This window comes from Ciona robusta, chromosome 5, assembly GCF_009617815.1.
Source record: "Ciona robusta chromosome 5, ASM961781v2".
Lineage (NCBI taxonomy): Eukaryota > Metazoa > Chordata > Ascidiacea > Phlebobranchia > Cionidae > Ciona > Ciona robusta.
Genome location: NC_143239.1, coordinates 2,974,249 through 2,998,060, shown reverse-complemented (window position 1 = coordinate 2,998,060; position 23,812 = coordinate 2,974,249). Strand labels below are relative to the sequence as shown.

Sequence of the window (23,812 nt, the reverse complement as noted above, 5' to 3'; positions counted from 1 at the left end):
CTTTGTTTACTACATTTGCCTTTTTTGCTCGCCCTTTTTCTTTCTATAATTTATCTTTACCCGATCGCCACCGCCAACGGCATGTTCTCTCCATTCTAAATGAAAGTGCGCCATTTCAGCGATTTTGTTTGTCACGACTCTGAATATGAAATAACTAATTATCAGTGTTGTTACTTGCAATAACTCTGCAACATGCTGGAAGCTAATAAAAATTGCGCAAATGTAGTCGCTTCACTGTTGTTGAAAAGAGGTAATACTACAATGGCGAGGAAACGAAAGACGGATGGATTACCCATAAGTGAGTGGCGTGGTATAAAATAGTATATACACATACACGATACCGTTTTTCCACCTTTACGATTTGTTTTTGGCGCAATTCTTTAAATATTACATAATTTTTTTTGTATGTTTTGCTCTTATATACATTTAATTCTACAAAAATCTCCCCTTTAACATAATAAAATTGTATATATTCACCATTCTACAGACTCGTTGGTTCGCATGAGTTGGTCCCAGAGATTTCATGATGTTTATATGATTTTATGGAAGATTAACGATGACCTTAATTTGGATGAAGTGGATATCTTGCTTACAGATTGCACTTGCTCTATTAAGCTACCAAGTAATTATTTTTATATCCACTTTCCATCAGTGTGGCTCGGGGTAGAGAACCTTTTTCGCTAAAGGAGCCAATACAGCTATAGTAGAGGCTATATTAAAAGTTTTATTTCTATGAGGGCCATAAAATGTTTGTTTAATAAGCAAATCTTTAAAACAACACTTTTCTTGGGCGATAAAAAAACATTAAACAACATTTGCAAACCCAGGTCAAAATTTGTCTCATTGTCTGTATCCTTTTTTTGTTTTTTTAAGCTTAATTTAAAAAAATATAAGTTTTTTAAAGAAATTGAACTCAAGAAAATAAAAGTTAATAATATTTGTATATATATATATATATATATATATATATATATATATATATATATATATATATTATAATATATTATAATATATTTATGATTGTTTTTTAGATGGTGAAAGTCATTTTTGGCATTTCTTCCTTGATGTACAGTCTGCAATGTCACAGCGTATTCCATCATCTAATGCCATTATCATTGTGATGCCTAAGAAAGACCATACAGTGTTCTGGCCCACTTTTAAGGTGTAGAATAATTTATTTAATATATATACGTTTGATTATTGTTATTACCAAATCTTAGTTAAAAGTTTTCTAATCATGTTCCTAGTTTTACATTTTTTTGTACTTCATAAAGTGTTCTCAGAGATTAGGAAGTCATGTAAATATTATAGTTTTGCATTTTTATTATATACATATTTTATACACCATTTCTTTCATTCAAGCAAAATTCGGCATTAATAACTACATTTCCATTTCTTCATATATATATATATATAGATGCTTTTAATATTTTTATATATATATATTAAATATAAACAGCATTTTTGTTGTACTTGCAGAAAGTGGAAGGGTTAAGTGATATTGGAAAGTCAAACTTTCAAAATGCCCCTCCCAAAAAAATGTTTCTAGAGGAATCGGAAAAAAATACTAGTTTTCAGGTAGTAGTGCATGTTACTTTTAAGGGCATAACTTGAGTGGCAGGGTGAGCAGTCAAGCCATAGAATTTCCTACACTGCATTAATCATTAGATATACAACTATTAAGATGGGTTTTATTTCACAAGTTTATATATGTTGTATCCCACTATCCCTCCAAAGTTTAGGTTTATGACATAAGTTTCTTTCATCATCATTTATGTTTTTACTGTAGGATGAGTTCACCACTTCAGGGGCACCCCCATGTAACTTTCCGATCAAAATGGAGACTTCTCCATCTGTTACCATGGCAACAGGCATTAAAGTCCCTCACGGCGTTCTGATTGGTGGTAATAGCCCACTTACCCACCATACTGCTGGTTCGAGAACAGAAACAAAATCTCTTGGTAACTTTTTGTAAAGTTTGTTCAAAATTTTGTTTTTTTGAGTATTGTAAAAAATTATTTTAAATATTTTTTTGTGTTCTTAAATCCGATAATTTTAGTCCAGTATTAAACTATCAAGTGTCCGATGAAAATCATTTGCTTTTTATGAAAGACTTTTCTACTAAATGACTTTTTTTAACCTAAGTGTTTAAAATCAATAAACCATAAGTTTTTTAGATAATGAAACAGGTTAAAAAAGAATCTCAAAAAAACATATACATTTGTTAACAGTGATACTGTGTGTTAAAAATCATTTATATTTTTTATTTAGATAAAATTGAGGGACAAAGCTCGAAGTTAAATCCTGAAATAAATAAAGAGTTGACAACTGAGTTAGATGGTCTTGTCCATCATTGGCGCTCCAAGGTATTTAGTCATTTTTGTGTAAAATTCCGCAAAAAGATTAATGATTTTTATGTGAAATTGGTATTCTGATTTATGACATAAAACTTAAGTTCGAATTTATTAGAATTTATTGTTTTATTCAGTATTTTTTTTCTTAGTTTAGAACCACAAAATAAGTATACGCATACTTTCATTTTTTTAAACAAATTAAAATTTTAAGATTATTTTTAATTTTAATTATTTTTTACCAGTATGACTTAATTAAATAATTTAGCAATTTAAGCTGATGCCTTTAAAAAACAACAAACGGTCGAACAATATAAACTAATTAATTGTCGTAGGACAAGTACCACCAGCTGCAGTTAGTGCAAATGGTGCCTTAACCTTAATTGTTTTTTATTCATGGCGTCTGTAACAGCTGAAATTTTCATTTTAATTACCAATTACCCTTTCTGAAAGGAAGCATTAATGCTTCTGTTTAATTCACAGAGCAAAGGTTGCATTGTGTTAGACCTCCAGTTAAATAAAAGTGATGTCTGTGACGTCAAAGTGGAGTTTTATGAAATGGCCGTCGTTGTCAAATTCAGAAACTCGTAAGTTGAATTTATTCTTTATTATGTAGTATAACTACTGCAAATGTCTGTACACAGTACTCAGTAGTATTATACTGTAACTGTATATATCATTTTCTGCATTATTGTTTTGGATAATTGTTAAAATACTTGGTAAAACAAAGAAAATAAATAATTGTAAAAAAAATCCGTTTTAAACCTCTTTAGGAGCTCTGACTTCTGCAGAAAACACATAGTACTTGAGAACTCATTACTGCAGTGGAAAACTCAGCTAAGGTGAATTAATTTCCATTGTTACGCAACAGAATTTTCAATGTTACGCAACATAAGGATTTAGGCCGGATTTTGCTTATTACCCAAACACCTGGGAAGCCAATTTAATTCTTTTATGCGACCGCTGATCACCTTTGCGACACTGCGCTGTTAGACACCTGTTTTCCGACCATTTTTTTATCGTCGGGTGCTTACGAGTTACCACACTTTTTAACTTTGTATATGATTTTTGCTTGGATATTGCTTATAATTTGGACAACCCATTAGTGGCCGCTGGGTTGGGGCAATGTGTGTGTCAGCAGAACAGTAACTTTTTGTTTAAAATCCTCTTGTTATATTTTAAAATAGGTTTATTAGGGTTTTATTTTTAAATCACACTTGCCAAGATTTAAAAGTTTTTTTTTGTGTTTTTTTTGCAGTTTTTCCATCATTCCTGATAAATGCAGCTTCAGCATAATGGACACATTTGTACAACTAACCATGCAGAAGAAAACAACTGACCATCTTGAAACACTTCTTCATGAAAGTGAGCTATATTTATTTTTCTATTAAGCAAAAAATGATTTATTTTATTATTAAACAAATATATTCCTATGACTTTACCTTTAGTTAATCCAGCTGTTTTAACAGTTGGTTTTCTCGAAAACTTTCGATAGAAATTTTAATATAAAATTATTTTTTAAATTATCTAGAATTACAGATACGATTATAAACTGGAATATTTTGCACAGTTTTATATTTAATGCTTACTAAAGATTAAGCAATGCTTCAGACAAAGCATACTATTTCATAAACACACAAAATATGTGTTTATATCCCCACTGTCATTTGCCAATTTGTCTGAAATTTTTTTTGCAGGGCCTAAAAGTGTTTTTCTTTCTTTCAAGCTAATTTTAATATGAAATTTGAGTCCTGCTATTTGATTAAATTTGTTTTACCCACAAAAAAATATGCGCATAAAAAGAACTTTGTTTGGCAAAAAATAAAATTATCATGAACAAAATCCCCTGATTATATTTGGATCCTTTTCCCAGACTTTTTGTCTTCCACCACTTTATAGCATAGTCATCTCTACATTACACGCACCTTTTAAGCCTTCACCCATATAGAATACCATTAATACCTCTTTTTTATCAGGTGGTCACTTGGTCTCTCCAAATACAGTGGGAGATACAAAGAAAATCTCACAGCCTGGTCTTGGATATACAGGTTGGTCCACTAAGTGTTTTTCCCAAAATACTTTCTCCTATATAAATAATAAATCAGAGATAGCTATATAGTCCTTTGGGGTAATATGGGACACCTTTAGCACATATCATCAAAATATCCTAATCGTGTTTTAAACAATTACAATGATCTATAAAAGTTGTGAGGATACTGTTTGATAATTCTTTGGATGTTCTTAATTTATTACCAAATGGGACGAGAAAATAAAATAAAAAGGTGTCTCATTTACTATTCCACTACCCTACTATATATTCCGCAATTCGACTGTATCAACAACAACATAACATTTTCTAGCCTGGTAAACTCCTTGTTGCATATTTTATTGCTGTTTTGACAGGTTTAATAAACTTGGGAAACACCTGCTTTATGAACAGCGTTATTCAAGCTCTTGCAAACACACCAGAACTGCGCAATTATTTTCTTGGTAAATTTTTTGTTATATTTACTTGGGTGTCTGGTTCTTATATATATAACCTGTAAAAATTGGATCGTAAATCCTTAGTGAATTTAGGGTGAACTTTGTGTGGCCTTTTTCTATGTCTAAAATTTCCTATACAAAGATTAAAGGGGCTGACATGAAGTTAATTTTTTATTTTTCATTGGTATGCCCCTTTAAAGATTCACGTCATGTAATGTACAAAAACAGGTGTATTCTTAAAGGGCATAAAAATGCTGTACTGTTACCTAGAACCGGCTTTTTCTTGTTTCAGATGAAAAATTTCATTGTCATATCAACACAAAAAATCCACTCGGAGTTGGTGGTAAAATGGCGAAAGCATTTTACGTGGTTATGCGCAAACTTTGGGGTTGTTCTAATAAAGCCTTTTCTCCCCATGAGTTCAGGGTAAGTAGGCCTGGTCAATATATCATTACCATTTCTAGTTTAATGGGTAGAATGAATAGGAGTAAATGGCTTTATCATCGCATTGCACGAAATCGACAGTTTGCAACGACGACGATAACTTTAATATTCAGTAATCATTTTTTGGGCATTTTTAAGTCAGTAAAAATTATAGTAATAGAAAACAGAAAAGTTTTTTTTAAGTCATATATATAAATAAATAGATTTACTTTTCTTAAATAAAACCAATATTTTTTACATTTAAAAGAAAGTTAGTGAGATGTGCTGTAAATGTAATTGGTATCTGTGCTATGCATTTATTACAGTACATTTTAAGAGAGTAAACGTATTTTTTTACACATTTATTGTGAACACAGTAAATGTAATTGATGTCTGTACAACTCTTTTATTGCAAACTTTAGTTCTTGCATTGTAACCGGACAATACTTTTTCTCTGTCGCAAAATCGTTGCGTTTAACTGTGAGCGCAGTAAACGTAATTGGGTGTTTGTAACAACACATCTAATTTCAACACATTTTAATTTCATTTTAAGGATGTAGTTGGATTAAAAGGATCTCGTTTCACCGATGGAATGCAACATGACGCACATGAGTTTATGGCTTTTTTGCTCGACATGCTGCATGAGGATCTCAACACAGCAAGAAACTCAACCTCAATCCAACCAGTAATTCTATATATTTTTTTTAATTTATTTTTTTTTTTATTTAAATTTTTTTATACCTTTCAAAGCCATGTGGTCAATGCATTTAAACCAGTTCAACCAAAACAAGAAATGCTATTAATAAAATTGGGAAATTTGTATTTTGTATTACTAATCCTCTCCTCTTTGTGGTAATGCCAAGTCTGACCATGATGTAATTCCAGTTTTCTTCTGCTTACATTCCTTTAGGACCTCATCCATGTAAATCACAATTACCGTTTCTTACTGTGTTGTTTTCCTTATTTTTCTAGTGCCATGGTTCAAATGGTTATTAATCCTGCCCATGACCTTAACGTTATAGGTTCAAGGTGCTGACCTGCTACCGTTGTACCGTGTAGGTGTATGTGTTCTTAGACAACACATTTAACAACAACCCAGTGGTTACCAATTGGTTGTCAAAATCGTGAGCCATACATAAAAAATAAAATCAAAATACTGTTGTTGCTCTGCAATGTGAGGGTAAATAAGTTACTTTTATTTATCCAGACAAGTGAAGTGAAAGGAATTTCAGAAGAAATGATGGCGTTTGAAGCGTGGAAGTCATACATATCTCGCTCTGGTTCATTTATCATAGAAAACTTCCATGGTTTGCTGAAGTCTCAGCTCAAATGTCTTGTTTGCAAAACAGTAAGGACTTGATAGCAACTTAAGAAACTTAAACTAATTTTCCGATTATCACTTATTAATATTATCATTACCATATTATGTTTATACTGTGAACTTAACATGGTAACAATAACTGAGTCCTACAATTTTTCCGCATAATTAGTATAAAATTAACTCGGATTTTTTTAAAGCTTTTTTAGTCTTACTTTCATTATTGTCTTGCCGATCCACTTTATACAAAGTAAAACTAATAATTTACCATAAAAAATGTGTTTTTTTCCTTAGAAATCTGTCAAGTTTGACCCGTTCTTGTTTCTCTCCGTTCCACTTCCTAAGAAAGTTCAGCCGTTTTCGGTTTTCTTTTTCAGAAAAGAGGTCAGCGAGCCAATAAAGGTGAGAATCTCATGCGTTTTCAAACTTTATGACCAATTTTTAACTCCCGATTATTGTCTAGTATGTAGGTAAATTTCAGAAGGAAAGAAAACACATAAAAGTGATTGTAACTCCATTTTTTTTCTTACCACATCACCAAATAAAACACAGCAAAAATTTAAACATAAAAGACCAAATAACAAAAAATGATTTTCTGTTTCAGTTCCATATTAAAAAACATTAATTTTAAAACAGAAATATAAAATAAATAAATCTTCGGTTACATTTATAAAAAGTATCGTTTTCAAAAACATTTTTTTATTCTGTGCATATTTTTGTGGCAGTCCACAAGCTAAAATAATTATTTAAATTTACCTTTTTACCAGATTACTGTCTCTGTGCATTCTGATGGTGCAAAGATGTCCGACGTTCTTTCCCAAGTTGGGATTCACACTGGCACCAACATCAACCATGTAACTACTTCTATTTTTAAGTATAGTGGTTTGCTAATTGCATCTAGAGCTTTTTTGTATGCTTTACCCTTTTGAATGAATGAATGAATGTAACTTACTTTATCCTCGCGTGGCCGGAAAACGACAGTCGTTATCACACGGGTTTAACACCTCGTGCCAGCTTACGAGTTACCATGTATGTTACTTTGTGGGTAAATATTTTTTTTTGATTTTTTCTTTCTTTTTTTATGTATTTCTGATAATTTAGACAACCCATTAGTAACCACTGGGTTGGAGCAATTGCCGTTAAGTGTCTTGCCCAAGGACACATACGCCCACAATGGTAGCAGCATCGAGCCTTCAACCCATTACCTCTGGGTTACAGGCAGGCGCGCTAACCACTATACCACGGCGCCTTTTAACAAAGATGCTTATCAGATTTACCCCCAATATGTAATATGGCGATTATTTAATAAAAAAAACAAATTACATTAGTTATATTTAATGCGATGGATGTGCTAGCTTTTTGGAAACCTGTTGTTGAATGTCTTGTAAAGTACTACAATTGGCACTTTTTTCCTGTCCCGTCAACTAATGTGGATAATGATTGTTAGCTTATTTACTCTCTGAATACGGGGAATTTACCCCAGTTTAAGAAATGATGCTTTAGAGTAGCATAACTCTCTGATACTTTTTAGGTAATAAACCAAACAGTAACTCAACCTAAATACACTTCCATGCCTTGCTGTGGAACCTCACACATATTGTAAACTTAAACTTGATTTTTTACATACTATTTATCAGACCACTAGACTGTAATTCAGAATCACTTTAATCAAGTATTTGACTTTCATACTTACATCTTTACTAAACTGGTTTATTCCTGTTTCAGCTGGTTTCATATGAAGTAAACAATAATGCATTGTGTCGCTTTTTTGTTCCAACTTCACCACTGACCCGTACATCCCACACCTCGACAGTGCACATGTGAGTGCATTGTTTGGTTAATTTAAAAAAAATGAATAAAAAAGGCCTACAAATATTTTAAACATAGTTTAAAATTTGTATATAGATATTGGCATATATATTTGGGTTTGTAGTATTTTTTATAACAGGCAGTTGAAAGAGTTGTATACCTTTATTAAATGATCCACACAGGATGTCCTTTAATTTTCACTAAAAACATTATTTTAACCCCCCAAAAATACCCCCCCCCCAAAAAAAGAATTTTTTGCCCCCAATAATTTGGAGAATTTTTAATTATTTTGACTTGTTTTCAGCCAAGAGATGCTCTCACCGGAAAAAGAGGGCGAACCAATGCTTCAGATTATTTGTACTCAGCGCAAAATGGTTCCTGATATTAATAAACATTGTGCTTATTGCAAGCGTGAACCTGACAACAGTTTCGAGCTCAAAAGATGCATGAACTGCTTGAAAGTTGCTTACTGTGACAGGTGAGTTAGTTTGTGCAACTATTGAAATACAATTTACTTTAAATCTAATGAGTCTATGACCTGTTGCTAGGATAGGCGCAAACTTTATAAAGTAAAGGCAGGAATAGTTAGAAGCACATTCCTATGAGGCAAATATACCATATTGGTTGCAGTGTGGAAAATCCCAGGGTGAGCTTGCCTACCCTGCCTCCCCAGGTTTGGCGCCTATGGTTGCTACCATGATGTATGTCATAAATCTATAAAGTCTTTTTAATTGTTTGTAAACTTTTTAGTTTCCTATTCAGGTCACTCTATCATGGTATTAGAACCATACGGTTTTGCCAGAAAAATGAAAAGGGCTTTATTAGATTTCACAACTAAGAGTTAACCTGTTAATGCAGCCTAGCTAGGGCGCTAAAAAATTGCACAACTGTTTATTATTTAGAATTTCTTATTTTTTTAGGGATTGTCAAAAGGGTGGTTGGCTCAAACATAGAAACGTATGTCGACGTACACCTGAGTTGGTTGGTCATCCATTTGTGATGTGTATTGCAAAATCTAAAGCAACTTACACCAATGTAAAGTCACTGGCTGTGAAATGGGCAAAGTAAGAATCAAAAAACAATGTTTGCTTAAATTTAGTGTCACTAATAGGTTGTTTAAATTAGAAGTAGTACAAAAAATGGAAAAATTATTTACAAAGTTACGTACATGTGAAATGGGCAAGGTAAGAGTTAAAAAAAATCGTACAAATAAGTAGTCAAATTAAAAAAAAAATCATTTGTAATGAAACATTTTCATGCTAATGAACCATTTTAATCAAAAAAATTATACATATTAAGGATAAGGAAATAATATATATATATATATATAATATATGTATTAGTAAATATCCACATCTTATAAGTAAATGAGTAAAGTTTTGTTGTCCCTTTTTACCAGGTTAAGCTCTGATGTTGAGATCCTTAGTTCTTCCATGGATGGTGAGAATGCTAATGGTGAACATTCTGTTTCAGGTAGTTTAAAAATACCTATTTATTTTTATTTTATTTAACTTTAAGTGACTATTTGAAAAATGAAAAAAATTGACCGTTCAAAAAAACCTTTTTTTTAATAATTTTAACTCTATTTACTACAGAAATACCAATGGAATTACGTTTCTCATCTTGGAAGGAAAATAAAAATGAAGTTTACCCACTTATTGAAGACAAAGGTGTGTTGAATGCTTTATTACAAGCAGGTCCATCATCCCTACCACAAAACTCATATATATAGGCACCAAACCTGGGGTGACAGAGTAGGCAAGCTTACCCTGGTTTATTAATTATTATGCATTGCATTAATCAGTAAATAATGAACCAAATTTGTTTCATAGGAATACATGTTTAACTATCCCTGCCTCCCCTGCAGTTAAAACTGGTTAAAGCATGCTTATGTGTCATAATATTTTCATACAGCCAGTTAAAACCTTTTTTCAGGTGAAGAACTATTGGATTTTAGTTCCAGAAAGTTTGTATCAATTTTGTGGCAGAATGACAAATCAAAGAAAAATTATGTTAAAGTTTCAGACAAAGCACAAGTAAGATTTGAAAAAAAATGTTGTTTTATTTTTTGTAATAGGCTTATTTTAGTCTTAAAAACTGTGATATGTTCTGTGAATCTGGCCCTGATCTAGCACTACTGTTGAACAATTTGAGTTACATCATAACAAAATACACCAAGTACTACTAAATCGCAGCAAAACAAAAATAAGTCCAACTAAAGATATCAATTTGGGCAAAAAAACTAGTATCATCAATCTTTTTAACGAGACACACAAATTTTATTGGTGTATTTTTTCTTAAAAACTGTAACTGAGTTTTTTGTATCAGGATTTCAGTGCCCCGGGTAGGACAATGGATCTTGCTAAAAAAACCTCACCAAAATACGATTTACTGGAATGCCTTAGTTTGTTTACTGAGCCCGAGATATTAACCCAAGATGAAGCTTGGTAAGTTTGATTTTTAAAACTTTTTTTCGCTATTTTAACTATAAGCAGCAATTACAACATTATAGTCTGTCTAGAACCATGGTTTAAAAAAGTTTAAACTCTGAAAAAAAAGACATATATACTATATATATTTTTTTTTATGTATATATATGTTTTTGGTATCTTGTTTTTTAACTGCAGTTTTGGTATCTTGTTTTTTAAACAAGTGACCAATAAAAGTGAATATAACCATAAAAAAGCTTACATCTAATTTCTAATTTGTGTCTAGGTATTGCCCACAATGCAAAAAGCACCGACAAGCAATGAAGAAAATGTCACTTTGGGATTTGCCAGATGTGCTAATAATTCAACTCAAGCGATTTTCTTTTAAGAATTATCTCTGGAGAGACAAAATCAACATGTTTATTGATCTTCCTGTCAGGTGCATCATTTAAAAATATCTAGATTTTAATAATTTAAGTGCCCAATAATAAAAATTGATTTAAAAAATTCCAATTAAATTTTTTGGAAAAATATTTTGAAAATGTTATTTTTTGTAAATTTTTTACGAAATGACATTTCAATATACTTAAAAAAATTTTTTCCAAAAAAAACGTTTTTGTAAAATAATTTTTTATATAAATCCAAACATTTCTTCAGCAACTTTGACATGACATCTTACTGCAACAACCCGAAAACCTCCAAGTCACTTTGTTATGACTTGTTTGCGGTAATTAACCACCATGGAGGGATACTAGGGGGCCATTACACAACCAATGTGCGTCTTCCTGATGTAAATAACACCTCAGAGAGCGTAGTTGGTAGGTTTTTAATTCTTTTAAATTTTAAGATACTTTTTTATTTTTAGTAAGTGGGTTTTTAAAAACTCTTTTTAGATAATTTTAAATTTTTTATTGGATAAGAATTTTTTCTTGTACTGTAGCCTATTTATAGTGTTCACTGTTGTATCGACATTGGAGCCAAAGGATTTCGGGTTCAATGCTCGATGCTGCTACCATTCTGCTTGCCCGAGATACTTATTGTATGTTACTCCAACCCAGTGTTCACTAACGGGTTGTTCAATAGTCAAATATCGCCTACAAAGTAATATACATTAACAGACATTACGGGTATAAACTGGGACATCAAAAATTTCTTTTTAAATTACTTAATGTCTGACAATACCGACATTTATATACTTTTTTTTTAAATAAAAATTTGCGAATAAAGATTTTTTTTTATTTCAAAGTAGCCATAAATTGTTTATACATTTTTAATCAAGTCGTTTCTAGGCTATAAAATTTAATTATTTTAGACTGGCGTTTATGTGACGACAGACACGTCACAAAACTCAACAACAAGGTTGTTACTGAAGCTGCATACGTCATGTTCTACCACAGACGCTCTAGTAAAAACTCCAATACTGTAAGTACATTTCTCCTAGAAACCTTACAATGTGTGTAGTACAGGCTATCATAGCTTTACTTCAGTGATAAATATTTCCATTTCTATTCTATGTAGGTAAGGTCCCGCAGTGTAGCATGCCATGGAAACCTAGGATTTAGGCCAGATAAATACTGCTTAGCAAATCAATACAAATTTAATTTATAAAAAAATTAACTAAAGCAAATCAGTTTATTTTTTAAATTCCTAAAAAAGCTAATCAGTAATTTCTTAATTTCTTTTATTTTTTTAAGAATTGTTTAACTGTTAATAATGAAACTTAGTTGATAAATTATTTTATTGGATATTTTTTTTCAGGTGTCGGAATCATTGAATATACCACATGAACCACAAGCAGGTTTGAATAGTAATATTAAGCATCTATTATCTAATACACATTTGTATAATAATTGAGGTGAGGCTACTTTTACTGAAATGCCCCTATGTTTAGTTACAAGCAGTGACGCAGCCAGGGAGCCCCCCTCCCTTTTAAACCAAAAAGAAAAAAAAACTTTTTTAAATTAAAAAAATAATTTTTTTTTGAACAATTTTTTAATTAAAACCCCCCCCCCTATTTTTTTCTGGCTGCGCTACTGGTTACAAGGCAAGATAAAAAATGTTTGCAGCAACTTGTATATGAAAATGTAACAGACAAAAATCAAGTCCAACCAATTGTGGTATTAGAGATATATATTTAGCTTAAATGGCATCACCAGTCTTTTATTTAAATTAAATACCTATATTTCACTGAACAAAAATATTAACCTATATAAGCATCAGATCAGGGTTAGATTCACGAAATTTATTACAAGTTATTCTTATACAACATTTGTTAAATATTCCATCACCTTTTCAGTTTACTTGACCTGCCTACAAACATGTATTACACCTCACTTTATATTGCTTAGATAAAGCACAGTGTGATGAAGCCACAAATGCAACTTCAGAGCATCAACCCGTTATCAACACAAATGGAGAGAAATCTGAAACAACCGAAACCTCTGTAAAGCATACGACCAATTCCAATGAAATATCCGTTCCCTTAGAAGAAAGCAAGCAGAAAATAGTAAATACCACAACTGTGAATGATTCCCCATTATCCCCAGTTGGCAGATCGGCACAGAAGCTTTCTAAAATGCAAATTGAGAAGTCTGTGGACTCTAAACCCTCTGAAGAACACAATATTTATCAAATAACCACAGAGGTAAATTTTATCATTTGTTTATATTTTGTAAAATTATTTTTTTAATATTTATCAGAATTCCAATTCTCAACAGACAGCACAGCTTAGAAATTGCATAAATTCAGGTAAATTATTTTTTGAGGTTGCATTTTGTTGAAACTTTCTTATTAGTGCACACAAAATGGCGACAATGCCTATGTTACACACATATATTCCCTTAGGAGATTCAGGATTAAAACCTCAAGGAAAGGAAGTTCTTTCTTACACAGATATGGATGCGATCGACTGAAAACAGCCATCTTGCCAAATTGTATTATATATATCTTGTGTATAACTGCTGTGCTTCCTTAAAAATACTTTTTACAAAATATCTGTTTTTACAAATTTTTCACAAAGCTTCTGCTGTGTTAGCTATTGCACTGTGCATTATTATAACGTACATCGCTTTTGTTCTTGGGTTAATGAAATTGCTTACAGAAACCCACGCGTATACAAAATTGCTTTATTCACCCGACACTCGATTAAAATTTACTAAAATACAAATAAGTAATTAAGCTGCAGAGTTAAAGAATTTGGGTTGCTCTACACCTCTCACAAGAAGAATCTCGGAATCAAGTTTAACTCCATTCTTGCTCCGCAGCATTGAGGTTCTTGACCATGTCTTTTGATTCCCACAACCCCTGAGAAAAAATGTTTTAAAATGTGTACAAGGAGAAGAAATAAACTTTGTGGTCCAGTGACATTGGACCACAGAATTGGTTTAGATGGCTCGATGCTAGAATGTGCATTCTTGGGCAAAAGATACTAAGGCATAATTTCTCCAATTTAGTGGTCACCAACAGTTTGCGCAAATTTTCGAAAATCCAAAAAATTTCAACAATCCCCCCCCAAAAAAGAAAATACAAAGCATTTCTACAACTCCATGGTCACCAACATATTGCGCAAATTTTCGAAAATACAAAAAAATTTCAATAACAATTCAAAAAGAAGAATATAATTACCCAAAAATTGGTTCGAAACACACCCCTTTTAAAGCAGCGCCTGACATTTCCTCACTTAGAGATGATAAGTGACATTGATTCAATGCTAAGATATTGAACATATATACCTGCATGATGTAGTTGGGTATGGTTCCCATGTTGTTGTGCGTTGTTTACACTTGGTGCATTCAAAGAACTTTTTCTTGCAGCTTTGCCAAGTGAGACTATGCTGTTGTGCTTTACAACGTTCATGCGGTGCCCAGAATGTATATGAACATTGTTCACAAGTTACTATCTGTGAAAGCAAGACAGTAATATTATCCAAAGTAATAAAACAGTATTTTTATATGTGGCCTTGCACCAGCAATTCGATGCTATTAGGTAGTACCATTGTGAGAGCGTGTCCTCAGGCTTAATGACAATTGCAGAAAAAACAGTATGACACCAGGGCACAATTGCCCTAAAGGAGTTCAAGGCTTCTCGCTGCTACATTTTGGGCGTTGGGGTCCTTGGACAAGACGCTTAACTGTAATTGCCCCAACTCATTAGTCCCCTCCTGGTTTGTGAAGCTATAGAATAAATATACACACACAGAGTTGGGTATACAGTAACCTGCAACAGCCATGAGGAGGATAAATAAGTTACATATATTCAAGTTGTTACTACTTTATTACCTTACTAGTCACTTCATATGTTTCCGCCATCTTTTCCATCAACATTTCCTTTTGAATCAGCGGGTTGAAATATTTTTCTTGTTTCTCCATTTCAGCCTGAAATATCAACAATCATATTAAAAGAGCTCACTAGTAGCCCTATAAGTGACTGCTACCATTGTGGGCGTATGGGTCCTTGGGCAAGACACGTAACAGAAATTTATCAAACCAGTGGTCACTAATGGGTTGTCCAAATTGTCAGCCATACATTAAAAATAAATAAAAAAAACACCCACAAAGTAACGTACATGGTAATTTGCAAGCTGGTACGAGTTTTAACGCCTGTCATTTTTCAGGCACACGAGAATAAAGTAAGTTACATTCATTCATAAAGTGTAAGAGTATGCAGTTTGACTTACTATATCCAACTCAGTGGTATGAGATGATCTGGCTTTCAAAATTTTGTCGAAATCTTCTTTGCACATTTCACCATTTCCCATAACTGTAGACAAACAAATAGACAAAAAACAATGTAAAAACATTCCAGAAAAAATTCCCATAGACCATTGTTAATTGTTTAAAACACGATTAATTCAGGATATTTAGATATTATGTGCAAAATATTCAACATACCTTCCATTAAAGAGCTGTTTTTTTCACTACCAGAAGTCAAATTTTCTTTCCCATTTCCTGTGAGCTTTTTTTTCTCACTCTTTTCCTCACGATTTCGTTTCACTTTTTCCTTCAACTTTTCCAGCTTCTTCTCATCATTTTTAACCCGTTTTGGAGAAATTTTGTTTGGCGTGCTGGGAGGTATGGACACAGTTCCATTCTCAGATTTAAGTTTGGCGATCGCTTTTCTCTGTAACAGTTGGCTGAATTATATATATTATAATTGTGTATATATCTACACAGTATTATAAAGCAGTGCTTCTTAATCATTGCATTGCAACTTACAACACAAAAGAGGGTTGCTTATTATGCTTAAGTGGAGTACAAACTGTTACAGCTGAATAAACGATTTTACAAAAAAATGTACAGTGGGGAAAATTTTTACTAAAAAAATAATGAAATGTGATACAGTCACATAAGTAGTACACATAGTTTTGGGTAATTTGGTGAAAATGCATCAATTAAACAAGCTATAACATAAGACATGTTCCAAAGAGTGCATTTTTTTTCAAAAAGTAAGCGCATATGCAAAAGTAATAAAGCTTTTGCATAACGGTTGATTGCCCAGTAATGGTTAACGTCTGATTAAAAATAGCGTGAAAGATTTTTGTTTCAACAAAGCACAAAACATAAATTATATCACTCAATAGTATTGATTGTTCAATCATGTATGCAACACCTACATAACACAATGCCACCTATGTACCAACCTTTCTTAGTTCAGCCAGTGTGGGAGATTTAGTTGAAAAAGTTTGTGGGGATGACCAACCTTCACTTAACTCCACTTGTTTATTCAAACCACCTCCAAGTTTGGGCGCACTGCTACCCACAAGTGCTTGTGTTTGGGCAGAAAAAGCAACGGATAGAGGTTTTACTACTTCCCCTTGGCTGGAAAAAGTAAAACAATTTTTAAATTATACAGAAAATGTTTTGGTAAATACCCCTTGTGTAAAAAAAATGTTTGTAAATTGTTGTGCTTTATATGTTAAAATACTCCAAAAAAGAAAAACGAACCTGTTAAGTTTTGCTTGTTTCCTGTGTAAAGCCGCTTGTCTCTTAGCTTTAATAAGTTCCTCCGTGCATTTTTTTATTTGAGCGGCAGTGACATATTGCTTTGTTGGCTGTTTTTCGCCAACTGCCGAACTTGAATTTGGATTTACCTGGTTCTGCAGAAAAAAAAAGTTTACAAGATGTCTTTGTGGTTTTATTTACCCCTAAAAAAGGGTTTAAGAGACTTAGAGTAAAAAAAATATCTTTGCCATGGTCAGCTAATTTTTTTAGAAAAAAAACTGGGGTGCCTCTTACCACATTTGCCTTTTTCTTTTCCTGAATCTCATTCTTTTGTTGTCGTAGAAACGCAGCAGCAGAAGATGGTGGTTTTGGTTTCTCAACGTCTTTCTCAATTTTTTCCTTCTGTTTCCGTTGAAGATGGTTTAGAAACTGACGAGATCCGGCAATATTATCCCCTGATGTGAGCATGGCTTCACTGTTAAAGGATATCATAGTTAAAATTATAAGTTTGGCACAAATCATGTAAATAAAGTGAAAAAATAATTATTTAGACTTTCAAAGCAGAAATGTTATTGGAATTTGCAATACAACTAATTTGTTCACATTTTTCTTAATCCTACGACATGGTCAAGTTTTAGTTTTTTGGTTTAATTTTTAACAAGCAGAATGTTTAAAATTACCATACCAAAAAATTTCATACTATTCTATATGAGTCAGGTCCTATGAGCGATGCAAGCCTTGGTACCCAGGATTTAAGCCAGGGTTGGTTCATAAGCTACATGGTCAATCAAAATAAAAAAATTAGGATATATAACATATCCTATTTTTCATTCCAGAATTTCCACATATTATATATGTTACTCACAATGTATTTGAACAACCAGATATAGCTTGTTCTTCTTTTATCCCACTAATAGCTTGCATGATTTTTGACTTTTCAATTGCCTCTTTCTGTTCAAATTTAGGTAAGTTGCGATTTATAAAAAAAAGGTTGTTAACTGATACAACATGACCACATTTTCACCTGATTTTCATTCGAAACTTTTCCAAACATCTTCGTTAACGTCATTTTGCTTTCTTTCCTAGAAAATGTCGGAAAAAGTAATATTTTATGTATTTTTGGAAACAAAGATTTTCCCTAAAGGTGTCACAACTGCAACTTTAAACCCAAACAATTGTAATTTAATATATGAAACTTTCATTTAAATACAGCAGCCCAACACTTTTCTCGCAAATACATGGAAAACAAACCTTTGTATTGTATGATTAGTTGATGGTGGAGCCGCACTGTACGTTTGTCCTCCATAGAAAAATTGGTCTCCTTTCACTTTATTCCACATAGTTTTCTTGTATTTGTCTGCTATCGGGGCACCCACTGAACCCTGCAACTCCCCACGTTTGGCGCCCATTTTCTTGTACTTACTTTGCATGTGGAAAATGCATGTTTCACCGATATTCCTAAAAAGTGAAAGCAGTGAAAAATATTTGTTACACCTACATTAATAAATAATAAGCCGCCCGAAAAATGCAAAATGGTATTCTCAAAAATTGAAAAAAATTTTGATCAAAAAATATTTGAAACCACTATTAGCTTAAGGATCCTTCTTTCATAAAAAAAAAAACTATTTAGAAAGTAACCTGCTATACACAGCCTAATCAGTGTGCCCAAAAAAATCAACATAACTTACTTGTTGATAAACGCAAGACATTTTCCCGCTGGTTTCTTATTTCGAAATTTTGTCGCCATGCACCACCCGAGGTCAGCAGAGATCCCAATCCTCATAATACGTTCGGAGACATCGACTGTGAGCGCTGGGGTGTTGTCATAACTGTAATATAAAAAAATGAAGCAAAAAGTTGGCTAGTTCAGGATTAATTAAACCAATATATTTATATAAAAAGGAAAATGGTTTTGTATGTATTTCTAAACATAGGTGTCATGGAATTTTAAGCATAATACTGGGGTACTAAACTGCTAAATGTTTAAACACATGGCAATGTCATTGTCCTATTACACAACAAAACAAAATATTCACAAAAATCTGCCAATATGTGTTAAGTAATGTTCATTTATAAATTATAATAACCTGTAATTTTTTATTTAACTTATAATAACCTTCTCACTATAAAACAGAATATTTACAAAAATCTGCCTTTATGTTTAGTAACCAGTGATGTTAAATTGTTAATTTATAATAACCTCGTCAAATTTTTAAACTGCATTGGGCACAACCTACCTTTTATTTTGACTTTGAACATTATCTTTCCTGGGAGGCATGATAGAAGGATTGAGGATCCCAATGACTGATCCCACCGTGATCTTCTTCCACAGCTCCTCATGTACGATCCCGAAGAGGAAGAGAGCAACATGTTTGTTACAGTCATCCAGATCAGTGAGATGCCAGATGCTGAATTGTTTACCCTTAAAAATATTTTTTTACTGCAAATAAATTAGGTTAGATTCAGATGTACATAAGCAGGCCTGGGTGTTGAGGGTAATGGGTCAAATTTGGCCAAAATTCCAAGTACATGAACAAGGACCTTGCCCATACAGAATAGAAATATAAATAAATACCTAAAATTATATTTTATTAACAAAAATCACCTTTATAAATTTAATTAGGCCAAAAAAATTTTAAACCATTTTAAACAATTTAAAGCCAAAAAAAATTAAAACAAAGAATCTCAAAACATCATCCCAAATTACATTTTTTGCTGTCTGTGGATCAAGCTGCTTGGCAACAACAGCAACAGTGACCCAGTCCTTTTCCTCGCATAACTTCTGTGTTGGTCGGATGACCCCGATCTTCACGAAGAGCTTCGATTTCATCCTCTCCTTCATCTCATCTTGGGACACAAACCTCTCTCTGTAAATCAAAATTTAAAAATATGATTTACACAGTTAGTGTGCAAATATACACACTATGTATTATAGGTTGCTGTTTTTAATAGAGCACGCTAGTGGTCAACAGACCTTTTTTTTCTTGGAACATTTTTTCTTGATGTTATTGTTTGTTTTTTTCGCAACTTTTTTCGCATTTATCTTAATTCTAGCATTTATTCTTTAATCTATATTTTTAATGATTGGCTTTAATTTTCTATGTTAATACATGGCATATGACACGGTTGTTTATGTTAACTTAAATTGTTCTTAGATTAAAGTTAAATCATCGCTAATTGCATTTATGCAACTTATGTCAATTTTTCGTGCCAGGAAAGATTTACAATAAAAAAAAGCAACGTTACAATCTCAAAAAGGAACTCACTTTAATCTTATCTTTGAAAAATGCTCGGTTTCAAAAAACTGTTGTCCTTTAAAAGGTTTGGGTTGTAAAGGCGCTGGCTTTTGCTTTGGAGTTTGTTTCGAATTTTGATAAAATGAAGATAAAGATGTTTTGTTGCTTGATGTTGGACTTTTAACTTGAGAAGAAGGATCGTGACAAACTCTTCTCCTTTTTTGAGATGGCTCAGGCTCGCTGTTTGTATTTTTTTCTGGTTTTGATTTCTCTTTGGGGACTACACCGTTCTCTGCCTGCACAAAACTTTCATCAGATATTCCTCCACCGAAAGCATCAAAGAAACTGCGTTTTTGTTCAGTTTGTGGCAATTTCTCCTGCGGTGGTTCTTTGGTATTAACAGGGACAGTCTCACATTTTTCATCTGCACTTGTGTTCATTTTCTGTTTCAATAGTTTCATTTTTCTTTCCAACTCTTTGTATTCATCTGAAATTTACAATACAACAACAGATAATTCACCATGGCACATGAAACCTAACTGTTTTAAGCTAAACAAACATGCTCATTTTGAAAGTTCTAAAACTTTTGTTAAGTATTAATTTTTGAAAAAGAGATCATATTAAAAACCACACACATAGGCCCATTATAATTGAGAGTTAACAATTAGGTGACTTGCCCCAGAATATCACCAAGAGATAAACCCAGCAAGTACAATACTACAGCCTACAGGTTATAAAAACTTACCCTCCATTTTGTTTAAATCATCTTTATTGACAGGTGTTTCATCTTCTTCTTCATCTTCGAAGAAGTTGTTTAAAAGCTCCAAATCATCATCTCGTGCTTAAAAGTAAAGATTTTTTGTGATGAATCCACTTACCATGTCATATGGCGGGTTGGGGTAAGATGGGACATGTTTTTATTCCTGTATTCACATACCATGACATTTGGTAGGTTGGGGGTAATTTGGGACATGGTCTGCTTATTTAATTTATTAGTAAAAAAGGTACATTTGAAGGATTATAGCCTCATGACTCTGATATAGCGTTGTTAATTGTTTCAAAGCAAGATGAGAAAATATGGGAGATTTTGTGTCTTAACAGAGGCTATCCCACTAGCAATTAACCTATTGACTTTTCTGGTCTCGTTTTGCTATGGCCGCATGGGACTCTTGTACATTAGTATTCTTATACACTTGATTTAGGAACTTGTTAATATTATATTTGAACATAAGACATAACGTATTTTACCAGCAGCAGGTTTGCTTTCTTTGGCAATTTCCTGCTCGTTTTCCTCAAGTAACTCAGCCAGTAGTTCATCGTCACCGTCATCATCAAACAGCGCTTCTATGTTGCCATCATTATCCATTTTATAGCCTCAAATATTGTACTAATGTTCACCAAGTATGTACTATTACTACTATGTGAGTTATAAAAACATTCGCTTTTCCCGCCATGTAAATAGCACTGTTAGTGACAAAACGTATCTTATTACAGGGGTTTGTGATGCAAACTAGCGTTTTAAATTGACTCTGAGAGCTATACAGTTATTTGTAAATACATGTATTTTAATTTATTTCCTTAATAATGTTATGCATCCTAAAAAAATGTACGTTTTCAGGCATGAACAGGAGATATTGGAACTTGCATACTATTTCTATGGTCGTATCAGTATCCATAGTAACTAATTTATGTCAAGGTACGCGGAAACTTTACTTTGTGTAATTCGTAACTTGATTCCGTCGGGCACCAGAAGGACAACAGATTAGGGCATTTAAATTTTTTATATCGTGTAATTATATGTCTAGGTTTACAGAAATCAGTCTGATAACTCCAATAGCTGCAAGCATGGTGCGATAAGTCAAGCGAAATATCTATTAAAAACGTTAAAGCGCGTAAAATTTTTAGTTCGCCGTGTCTTAAGACAAACGTATTTTTTTATCTCCTACGTGGTTTGATTATGACAAATGTCAAATGACAATAAGTGTGGACAGTTCTGTCGAGTGTTTTTCGCTTTATGTTTCGAATATATAGCAACCATGTTATGTTAAGTAATTTTCGAGAGAATTTAAGTGGGAAACTTAAAGAGCAAACTTATTTGAAGTGCAATGTTGCTTCATAGAAGTTTAGCGTAAGATCATATTCGGCTAGTGGTCTTTAGTAAAACTGGAATATTTCGCTTCGCTTTGATTCTTTAATAGCGGCGATCGTTGCTTGCTTTCTATAGTAAAAGTATATAAAAGAGGTGTCAAAAATTTTAAACTATGTTATTACTTTAGGTGTTATAACTGACGTCATTTATTTTTAAGTTAGCAATCGGTGCCAGGTTGTTGTTAAAAAGGTTTTGTCGCTTCTGTGAAGTCCGTCAAGATGGTTCGCGAGCTTAATATGGACACCCAGCGGCAAAACTTTTGGAAAGAAGCAATAAAAAAAGAGGCGTACGTGAGGCTTGCCTGGCACCAGAAATACCGGGACAACGTTAGCGAGGACGATCAAACGCAGGCTACAGAACAACAGAAAACCCGTTCAAAAAGATTTCAAGACATGGTCCCAAAACCTCCGACTAGAAGCCTCGCACTTCCTGTCCTATCTTACCCAAAGCGGCGACAACCAAAACTCGAAGTAGTAGCGCCTACTACCGAGGTGGTTGATCCAAACCTGCTGTTAGTGGAAATGCGTCCAGTTTCCCCTGGTAAGTAAACTTTTAAAAGATTTTTAGCCTTTTTTAACTTTCATAATCCTGTTTCTCAGGTATCCGAAAGATGTTGTACCACGGTTTTACAAAAGAGGGCAAGGGTAGATACCAATACCTGCAAGCACGAACCATCAAGAAACCTGAAGAAAAATACGAATTTCCACTGACCACATCTTGGGAATACGGTTGGCACTTGGACGACGTTGTAAAGGATTTCTGGGCACCGCAATTCGGCCGCTCCCGCATCGTACGCGACACTTTTTACAGAAGAAACGGCATTTTGTACGAACCGATCACCGCCTAGACTCCCCAGTCACCTGCCACGCGTGCAATACCTTCCCACCAAACCTTCACGTGTGATTTTACCTTTAACGCCATATATAATTGCCGCCGAGATTTTAAATATACATTGACAGCCATTTATACAGAGATTATTTACATTGCCCGTGTACTTCTTTGCTTTTAAATAATTAATAGAAATAAATTTAAACATCTTGCCAAATCAAGACGCTTCGTAGTAGTGTATTGATTTTACAAATACATATATTTACTGGAATTCTTTTGCACCAATTCAATATTTTAAAGAAAGTCATATACATCTGAGCTATATCAGTTAACGAGGTAAGTAATTCAACTGCAATACAAACACCAAACTCAATTCAAACATGGCCCCATATGACTAATTAGTTGTGCGGGGAAGACAGGACACCTTCAGCAAATAATATTCAAATATCCTAATTGTGTTTTAAACAATTAACAACTGTCTTTATTGAAGTCGTGAGGATAGGTTTCTATAATTCTTTGAATGTTTTTTGTTTACTACCAATCGGATGGAGAAAAAGAATGAAATGGTGTCCCGTTTTCATTGATCCTACTATTGATTGGTTTTATATTTATAAAAACAGCAATCGACGTATAGAATGAAAGTCATTCGTTTTATACGTACCTTTGTTCTTTTGTTTTTTAGCATCATGTGTTTCCTTTATGCGTGTTTGGGTAGCTGCGTGTGTAAGTCTTGGTTGAGTGACATACAGTAGGGTAGGGAAAGACGGGACACCTTTAGCACATATGATATCCTAATATCCCGATCGTGTTTTAAACAATTAACAACGGTATATGGGAGTCGTGAGA

At 33.0% G+C, this 23,812-nt stretch overlaps 3 protein-coding genes across 4 annotated transcripts; 2 read left to right on the top strand and 1 right to left on the bottom strand.

Annotated features, from left to right (window-relative positions):
- Positions 1-48: 48 nt before the first annotated feature.
- Positions 49-13,995, top strand: LOC149735594 (ubiquitin carboxyl-terminal hydrolase 19-like). 2 transcript variants are annotated; one of them, XM_089878071.1, is made up of 30 exons: positions 49-298; positions 488-622; positions 1,032-1,162; positions 1,480-1,578; positions 1,790-1,961; positions 2,272-2,366; positions 2,835-2,938; positions 3,125-3,193; positions 3,610-3,716; positions 4,328-4,399; positions 4,755-4,841; positions 5,128-5,261; positions 5,812-5,943; positions 6,466-6,606; positions 6,871-6,978; positions 7,344-7,430; positions 8,302-8,396; positions 8,690-8,863; positions 9,306-9,449; positions 9,785-9,858; positions 9,981-10,055; positions 10,321-10,421; positions 10,714-10,832; positions 11,101-11,253; positions 11,472-11,632; positions 12,127-12,236; positions 12,573-12,612; positions 13,163-13,458; positions 13,532-13,562; positions 13,659-13,995. In XM_089878071.1, exons 1-30 carry the CDS (start codon positions 193-195, stop codon positions 13,724-13,726), a joined length of 3,420 nt encoding a protein of 1,139 aa, XP_089734197.1. In that variant the 5' UTR covers positions 49-192; the 3' UTR covers positions 13,727-13,995. The 2 variants fall into 2 exon arrangements, with proteins under 2 accessions (XP_089734197.1, XP_089734196.1); XM_089878070.1 differs by having other exon boundaries at positions 50-298; positions 13,514-13,562.
- LOC149735593 (protein MCM10 homolog) lies at positions 13,926-21,454 on the bottom strand. The gene is made up of 17 exons (XM_089878072.1): positions 21,238-21,454; positions 20,735-20,830; positions 20,020-20,476; positions 19,461-19,620; positions 18,991-19,175; positions 18,442-18,582; positions 18,005-18,211; positions 17,778-17,835; positions 17,619-17,704; positions 17,048-17,228; positions 16,757-16,908; positions 16,453-16,630; positions 15,704-15,932; positions 15,490-15,572; positions 15,092-15,187; positions 14,546-14,712; positions 13,926-14,117 (listed from the first exon to the last, which is right to left on the bottom strand). Exons 1-17 carry the CDS (start codon positions 21,353-21,355, stop codon positions 13,988-13,990), a joined length of 2,724 nt encoding a protein of 907 aa, XP_089734198.1. The 5' UTR covers positions 21,356-21,454; the 3' UTR covers positions 13,926-13,987.
- A 791-nt stretch (positions 21,455-22,245) lies between these two features.
- Positions 22,246-23,237, top strand: LOC149735592 (protein SPMIP1-like). Its single transcript, XM_089878121.1, has 2 exons — positions 22,246-22,678; positions 22,738-23,237. Exons 1-2 carry the CDS (start codon positions 22,357-22,359, stop codon positions 22,983-22,985), a joined length of 570 nt encoding a protein of 189 aa, XP_089734247.1. The 5' UTR covers positions 22,246-22,356; the 3' UTR covers positions 22,986-23,237.
- The last annotated feature ends 575 nt before the right edge of the window (positions 23,238-23,812 follow it).

Bases quoted from the DNA above. Each gene is read 5' to 3' on its own strand.
- LOC149735593 (XM_089878072.1), bottom strand. From the start codon at position 21,355: ATGGATAATGATGGCAACATAGAAGCGCTGTTTGATGATGACGGTGAC. The intron at 20,831-21,237 runs GTAAAATACGTT...TTTACTTTTAAG, and splicing joins AGAAAGCAAACCTGCTGCTG to CACGAGATGATGATTTGGAG. The intron at 17,836-18,004 runs GTTTGTTTTCCA...GACATTTTCTAG, and splicing joins ACTAATCATACAATACAAAG to GAAAGAAAGCAAAATGACGT.
- LOC149735592 (XM_089878121.1), top strand. From the start codon at position 22,357: ATGGTTCGCGAGCTTAATATGGACACCCAGCGGCAAAACTTTTGGAAA. The intron at 22,679-22,737 runs GTAAGTAAACTT...CCTGTTTCTCAG, and splicing joins AATGCGTCCAGTTTCCCCTG to GTATCCGAAAGATGTTGTAC.
- LOC149735594 (XM_089878070.1), top strand. From the start codon at position 193: ATGCTGGAAGCTAATAAAAATTGCGCAAATGTAGTCGCTTCACTGTTG. The intron at 1,962-2,271 runs GTAACTTTTTGT...TTTTTTATTTAG, and splicing joins AACAGAAACAAAATCTCTTG to ATAAAATTGAGGGACAAAGC. The intron at 4,842-5,127 runs GTAAATTTTTTG...TTCTTGTTTCAG, and splicing joins ACTGCGCAATTATTTTCTTG to ATGAAAAATTTCATTGTCAT.